This window comes from Arachis ipaensis, chromosome B06 (assembly GCF_000816755.2).
Source record: "Arachis ipaensis cultivar K30076 chromosome B06, Araip1.1, whole genome shotgun sequence".
Classification (NCBI taxonomy): Eukaryota; Viridiplantae; Streptophyta; class Magnoliopsida; order Fabales; family Fabaceae; genus Arachis; species Arachis ipaensis.
The window spans coordinates 23,899,229-23,907,085 of NC_029790.2; the positions used below are offsets into that span (position 1 = coordinate 23,899,229).

The 7,857-nt window shown below is 36.7% G+C and overlaps 1 protein-coding gene and 1 pseudogene across 2 annotated transcripts; one reads left to right on the forward strand and one right to left on the reverse strand.

The window, feature by feature from the left end:
• LOC107647841 overlaps positions 1-4,440 on the forward strand; it is a 5,414-nt pseudogene extending 974 nt beyond the window's left edge.
• On the reverse strand, positions 4,994-7,194 carry LOC107647842. 2 transcript variants are annotated; one of them, XM_016351885.2, is made up of 4 exons: positions 6,992-7,194; positions 5,907-6,784; positions 5,598-5,770; positions 4,994-5,499 (listed from the first exon to the last, which is right to left on the reverse strand). In XM_016351885.2, exons 2-4 carry the CDS (start codon positions 6,714-6,716, stop codon positions 5,376-5,378), a joined length of 1,107 nt encoding a protein of 368 aa, XP_016207371.1. In that variant the 5' UTR covers positions 6,717-6,784; positions 6,992-7,194; the 3' UTR covers positions 4,994-5,375. The 2 variants fall into 2 exon arrangements, with proteins under 2 accessions (XP_016207371.1, XP_020959939.1); XM_021104280.1 differs by having other exon boundaries at positions 5,907-6,779; positions 6,992-7,153.

The window sequence follows — 7,857 nt, forward strand, 5'->3', positions numbered from 1 at the left end:
AATCTCTAATCTCTGAACAAAAAGATTATGTGAATACTTGTGTGAGAGTTCAAATTTTGTTATCATTGTTATGGGAGGAAGTTCCAAGTTCCAAGGTTTTTGGCCTCAGAGATGTTACCGTTTACGCTGATTTCATCAGAAGTCAGACGTTTAAGTCGAACTTAGGCTTTGTTTGTTTTGACTGAAGTAGGAGGGAAATAGAGGAGATGGAAGAGAAATGTCAAATTTTGATGTATAATTTATAAAGAAAATTTTCTAATTTCTCTTCCCTCTCTATTTCACTCCAAACAAACAAAGCCTTAATGATCTACCCATAGATATGGTGACAAGTTGGTATTGTTTGATCCATGTAGGAGATCCAATCTAGTGGGTTAAGTCTTGGTTGCTGCTGCTGTTATACTATAACTGATTCGGTTATGTTAATCTGGTGCAGCAAATTCACTCTATCGTCACCTCACTGAATTTTATTACAATTGAGATCAAGACAATCAATTCTCTCGATTCTTGGGATGGAGGTGTGCTTGTAGTTGTCTCAGGTTCTGTCAAGATGAAGGATATCAGTGGGAGACGGAAGTTTGTTCAAACCTTCTTTCTTGCTCCTCAGGAGAAGGGTTACTTTGTACTGAATGATGTTTTTCATTTTGTTGATGATGGAGTAGTATACTCAAATCTGGCACCAGTGGCATCCGAAAAGATTGACACACAACATGAATCAACGTCTCTTGCAGAGCCACCAGGTAACATCTACTCAATTTCCTTAACATGTAATTAGGGTATTTATAATTTGTGAATCCAATGGTCCCTATTAGTAAAAATATATTTCCCCGTTCTTGTGAGGCATATCATTATTGTTTTCACATGAACTAAAAAGATCCGGGTTCTTCTGTGACACAATGTATTTTTACATGAGCATTATCTTGTTCACTACAAATTAGAGTTGACCAATATGTAAATCTTACTATTGGTATAACCACTGCTTTCTTTTGGTGCTGAGTTTGCTATTTTTATCAGCTCCAGATTATGATTTGGAGGAAGAAGCTAGGGAATATGTCAACTCAGTGCATATAGGTGATGACCCGGTGGACAAATATAGTCTTCCTGAGCAACAGGAACAGCAGCTACATGAAGATCTTGAAGATGAAATTGTGGTTGAAGAAACTCCTGTAGAGGAGACATCACCCCGTCAAAATGTTGCACATACCACCCATGAAATCCCTGTTTCTCATGTGGAGGAGTCTTTAGAGGAGCCTCCCAAGAAAACTTACGCATCTATTGTATGTAAATTCTAGTATATATTTTTTCTTTTACTGGCTACTTTGTGTTTTGTGAATTTATATGTGATCATCTGTTGTGAAAACTGAACAGCCTTTAACTAAAAACATGGTGCCACATCATTAGAACAATATATCATTTGCTTTAGAGTAGTTTCTCATGTTTCCATCTCATGAAGTCAGCTGCAATTAAGAATCTGTCTTAAGACTCTCCTAGGGAAACAAGCTTTTAACTGAGTTTCTGGTATTCATGATCAGAATAGCATAAATACTTTTCGTAGTGTCTAGAATGCACAAAGAAGAATCTATTATGGGAGACAGAAATCAAGTTATATGTTTGGAGCTAGTTGTCCTTTTTATGTCTTCTCACAGCCCAAAATGATCTGTTCTATGAGTAATAAAATATTGAAAAATGTTTCTTATTTGATAAAGAAACATATTGGAATGTTATTATGTAGTTTTCCTTGTTTCATTCTTAACTTTAATTATGATACAATTGAATTGTAGTTGCAAGTTGCTAGAGGGCTGTCAACTGCGCCACAGCATACACCACAGCATTCCTTTAAAAGTGCCCCACCTCCTTCAGTATTAAACCATGTAGCACAGCCTGCTGTTCAGCAGTCAAGCTCCTCATCTACGTATGCCCCTGAGTTTGGTTCTGAGGCTAATGAGGAAGCCTATGGACTAGAAGAAGAAGGTTTTGCTTTTTACTTGCCTTCAAATCTTTGTTCTCTTTGGTCTCACCAGCCATATCACTTTGGCATACAATCGTAGATTTTTCATGTCTTAATTTCACTATAGACACTTGTTGCCTATGACTTCTTTTAACAGTTGGTTTGCTACTTATGGTATTCATGTTTTTTTATGTGAGTTTTTTAATCTGTTCTTAAGTCTTTGTTGCTGCATGTGCTACTTTTAGTGAGTGAATGTTGTATAAAGTTTTCTATACACTTGACATACTTGTAGGAACTAGGATGACTTTTTAGGCTAGAATTCTCTGGGTAGAGTGTCACAGTGATTGTTAGGTATACGAAAATGTGTTCCAAAGGAAATTTAGGAATTAAATTCTACTATTTCTAAATTAAATGTCACTACAACTTGATGCTAATATTTTCTAAGAACTTATGTTATTAGAGCATCAATGTTATTCTTGATCTATGTAAACCTTGCAGGAGAAGTGACTTCTGTCTACGTGAGGAACTTGTCTCCTAATGTCACTGAATATGAGATCGACCAGGAGTTTAGAAGTTTTGGAAAAATTAAGCCAGATGGAATATTCATTAGGGTCCGAAAGGTTAGCTCCTTTTGTCAATTAAATCGGACTTTTTTGGTATCCAATCACAGGAGAAGAACAATACTATACCATAAATTGATGCTTGCAGGAAATTGGAGTTTGCTATGCTTTTGTGGAGTTTGAAGACATTATTGNNTGTTCAATGTTCAAAATGCTCTTCAGGTTTGAAGTTATATTATTATTATTATTATTATTATTATTATCTTCCAAATATTTTAGTTAGTTGACTATCAAAACATTAAGCACCTTAATAATTCTGTTCCATAAGACCTATTTGGCTTTTATTTTCTTAACCAGCTATATGTTTTACTTAAGATTTTCTGTTACTTAAACCAACCAATAATTTATTCTTGTTCCTGAATTTGATTTATTGTCATCATTAAATTTTTTCATACGGTCATAAAGTTATATTTTGTATCCTTAGATTTCATAATTAAACAATTCCTGGGTTTATTTGTTATAGTGTTCAAGAGAATCTATGGATGTCTCATAAATTGAATCTGTAGTGCTCTATAAGTATCAATATCTACTGCTTCTAGGGTGTGCTGTTAATAACTATAATATCTAATTCTGCTTTAATTGAGCATTGTCAGCTAGTTATGCTGCAATGATCAAAGTACCCATATCATCAATTTTTTTTTTAAATGATTTTTAGGCCTAAAACTGTCTCAAGTCTTGATTATGTGCTGTTATTATAGGCATCTCCCATACAATTGGCTGGTAGACAAGTATACATAGAGGAGCGGAGACCAAACAGTGGCGGTGCGGCAGCAGCTCGTGGAGGAAGTAAAGTCTTTTATATTACTTCTTATTTTTCTTACTCTTTCAAAAACTTCTCATGTACAGGCACAGAAACTTACGTTTCAGTTAATGCTATAACTGCAGTTAACAAATAGGTTTGCTATGGCCTTTGTGCTCAGGGATCATAGTTGAACATGCTAGGGTACTGGTTTTGGGTCAGCACTCTGTATTTGGTCCATTAGAGCTATTCTATTTGGTTTAATAGTGCATTCTAAATGCCCTGCATCTTAGTGCCCAGAGGATATATTCATAGTTTCAAACATTAGTTTTAGGTGGTGGTTGTTGCAATAGCTTTGCAAAACTGCAGTTATTGTTATGGAACACTTTTGGTTTGTGTTATACATCAGATCTACCTCTGATGTGATGCTAGTTATAGTTTAGATAATACTTTTTAGTTTGGTAGTGTTTTTTGTTTCCTGGTGAACTAAAATGAATAGGACATTGTTTGTACCCTTATTTGTTTTCCATTTTTGGATTTAATTTGGATGATTGATGTTCATTTCCATTGTATTGATCAGGAAGGGGAAGAGGCAGAGGCAGTTATCAAACGGATGCTCCAAGGGGGCGTTTTGGTGGTAGGGGACCGGGCAGGGGAAATACTCAGGATGCATCAGAGTATACCAGACTAAGAGGTGAAGGTTATCCTCAGCGTGGTCCGCGATGAGTAGTGTATCAGACAGCATGCATGAAGATGGGTGTTCAAGGTCTCGTACGATTATTGAATTCTGATATTTATGTGGGTGGGTATTTGATGCAGGACTTCTGTGCCTTGATAGAAAGGAGTTTTACATTTTGGGTGTGTCGTTTGTTGTGAAAGCGGTGTTTAGACCTGAGTTAGTTTGTTTTGCAAGTATAACATTAGTTACTTCCCCTTGAATGCTTTTTATTATGCCATTCAATTGGGAAATTTTGGTTATTTGTGATGTACCCCAAGTCAGGATTGTGGGGGGTTTTTCAGTGACTGAAAGGTCTGTTTGAAAGGATTTATAATGGTTTAGATGTCACTGGAGGTCAATCATGTGTTTTATCTAATCTAAACCAAATTGATTTTGCTAAAACTTTTTAACAGTACCACCAGAGTCATTCAACGTTTTCTATGCTGTTCAACATGGGAATAGCCAAACTTTTTCTAGTCATGTTCAATGTTTTAATTATTTTGTTGATGAATATTTTATTACACTTTTCAAGGATCCAAAAATGGAAATCCTAATGATTTTGCATGCTGTATGTACCTCTTGGCAATAAAATAAAATAAATTACAGTCAACTACGCCGTTTTTCTTCACAAGTGAGCAAAATATTGTGCCAAGTTGGCAACTGTCCCAGTCTCTCTCCCATCAAGATATTTTTCTCCATATTCTATTTTTTTGGGTATTAACCTCCATATTCTATTATTAAGTATCCAATTAATTCGGCTTGATTTAACAGAAGTCCATGAAAGGTTTAGAAGTCTCTTAGCAAGGAAAAGTGCGGCTGCCTGAGTCTATTATTTGATTATTATTAACTTGCCAATTTGTCATCTCCTTGGTGAAATTGTGCCGTAGGAAGTAGGAACATCAACCCTCGCTTGTTCTGTCCTCTTATATGATGTTATCTTTCATTTTTCCCTCTCCAAATGCCAATTGTAATTTGCAATTTCTAGTCTCTCTTATTTGCTATAATATTGGGAGTTTGGTACAAAACCAATGTATCACTAGTCTCAATTGTGACACGCTAGCTAATCAATATGTTGATTACTTAATCAGCTTGCTTACAAACGCCAATCACATCTTAATACTTCTGCTTCAAGGGACCAATTGTGCATCACAAACTCAAAAGTTAAAGACCAGTCATCAGTCTGATATGATTTCACTTCACACAATGAACTCCGCTTCTCAGCTCAACCCTTTATAACCAATACCAATTACTCAGAACTCCTATACATATTTAGACACTAGTAAGTAGTAGCAACATATTTATCTGCAACCAATTGCTATTTCTTCACCAGTTAAATCATCAATCCATTTTCCTTTAGGCACCAGCAGTAGCCATAGCTCCTTGATGAAATTGTGGTGGCAAACACTCTGAATCATTGCAATCATCCTCACCCTCCTCTGTGTCCCAAAGGAAACTTGCATACGCTGCATGTACATGGCTGCAACAAGGAAACCGTAACACACTATTATCAGAATTTATACACAACAAAGAAAAGAGTACAACAAATTGATTGTTACATTGGAGCACATGACATACCTGTCTTCAGGAGAGGCTTGTACCGCTCTTTCAAAATAGGCTGACGCTCGTTCTTCGTCCTTGTGTAGCTCCCAAACTAGCTTCCCATACTGTGATAGAACATCGCCGTCTTCTGGATCTGCTAGGATGGCACGCGAATAATACTCCTCGGCTCCTTCATGGTCTTCTTTGCACTGTGACAAAGTAAAATTGCATTCCTCATCATCAAAACATTCTTTTATTCTGAACAAGTTATACAAATTGGCTGTGATATCACATACTTTTAGCAATTGATATTTCCTTTCAGACATGAAGTAATGAGAACTTTACCTGATACAAATACTGAGCATAATTTCTCAGAAACAAAGGGTTCCCAGGATTTTCTTCCAGCATCTTCTTGTAATATTCTTCCACCTCAGATCTATCTCCATCATTTCCTCCAGAGCTCATGGAGTTATAATCACCACCACCACCACCACTGCCACCACCTCTACCACCCCTGCAGCCACCTATGCCATCCACGCAGACATCAACTCCAAGCCCTCTTGCAAGATACATTTGTTTACCACCAAACTTTTCTTCCCTCTCAGCAAAACCTACCCTGCAGCTTCCATCTCTCACTTCTTCAGACAGTACCATACCCTTTTGAAGATTCATTAAGCTTCCACTTTCTTTCTCATATTCAATGTCACTGTCACTGTCGGTTTCTTCATCGTCTGCATCTTCTTCGCACAAGCCTTTGTGCTTGGTAACAGAGAAAGAGGGAATAGTCTCGAGTACCATACACTTTGGTCTTGCTGAAAATCTCTTGAAAGGAATATCTCCTACTATGTCTTCATTGTTGTTGTTGCAAGTAGCAATAGCTAAATCCTCCAAGTTCCCTTCAGACTGAACTCTTCTGAAGCCTTTGCATTGGCCTTCAGAGATTGAGGGTGAGATTGGAGAGGAAGTGCACGAGAACTGCATAAAGGGAGATTGATGGAAAGAGATTTTTTGGTGATGATGTTGAGGGACACATGGTGGAAGATGATGCTTGAATGCATGGCAGGACTCAGAGTGAATGCTATTGTTATTAGGACTGTCTGTGAAGGATGAGTGGAGGGAACCAAGAATTGGGGTTGAAGAGCTTCTGAGAAGCATGATTTTTCTGATTGATTCAGGATAGGATTTCTGTGATTGTTCCTTCCTTTTGGAGTAAAAGTACTACACTGAAGAAAAAATAACAAAAAAAATTGTAAATTAGTATATGAACAATGATATACCCTCTAAAAATCTTCCTAAGCATGCAAAATCATTGTTGATTTTTGAGACATGAAACTAATTGGTATGTACATAGCTACAAGGAGCAGATAACAACATTATATTTACTCAAAAATGATATGTTGGGGTTGGAGAGAAGCAGAAAAAAGGATTACCCTTTTGAGATGCTGAGCAGATTCTTGATGATGCAAATTCAGATGGCCATTGGAGAGGAGCTTTTTTTGAAGCAGTAGACAACAAATGAGAAACAATTATATATATAAATATAGAAAGCCGGGGACCTTATATATGGAAAATATGGTTGGAGCATTCACATGTGAATGTGAACGTGAATTGCACAATCTTTTTCACTGTACAAATAACAATTTAAAGAAGGAAAAAAAAAAAAAATCATTGGGGGTAATGTTTGTGTGGTGGACAAGGCATTATTGATGGACAAGTTGGTGTGGCTCAAGTTAGTGCAAAATATCAACTTGGTTACTCTTTTTTTGGTTTGGTTACGAGCATGAAAATAGAAACAATAATTAATAATTAATGAGTTCAACTAATAACTTGTACCAACCAATTATTCACATGGAGAGAATATCCTCCTTGAAATCCTAACAACCGTTCAAGCTGAAAGAGGAAAATCATCAAGCAGCTGATATGCACGTTTTTATTTATGTTTTTATTGTTTATTATATATGCAAGGAAATTATGGAATTGAATCTCTCCCCACACTTGCCCGTACACGTGTTCCTGTTTTCTTGGATTGTTCAACTGTGACAGACAGCACATGGTCTTCCTAGAAAAATCTCTCATTTCCTCTTTTCGGGGTAACATATTTCGTAATACTTTCATAAAATAGAAGGAAAAATCAATGATATTTTAGGAATATATATGCTCGGCTAGTCGGCTAAAAAAATCCGGTCACCCGGATTCTAAACCGGATCGAGCTAGACCGGACATGCAGTAGACCGGATTTGACCCGTTTCAATTCGGTCGGTTTTTAATAAAACCGGTGACCCAGGTGTTTTAAATC

Bases quoted from the DNA above. Each gene is read 5' to 3' on its own strand.
- LOC107647842 (XM_016351885.2), bottom strand. From the start codon at position 6,716: ATGCTTCTCAGAAGCTCTTCAACCCCAATTCTTGGTTCCCTCCACTCA. The intron at 5,771-5,906 runs GTAAAGTTCTCA...ACTTTGTCACAG, and splicing joins ATGCTCAGTATTTGTATCAG to TGCAAAGAAGACCATGAAGG. The intron at 5,500-5,597 runs GTATGTCATGTG...TCCTTGTTGCAG, and splicing joins CAAGCCTCTCCTGAAGACAG to CCATGTACATGCAGCGTATG.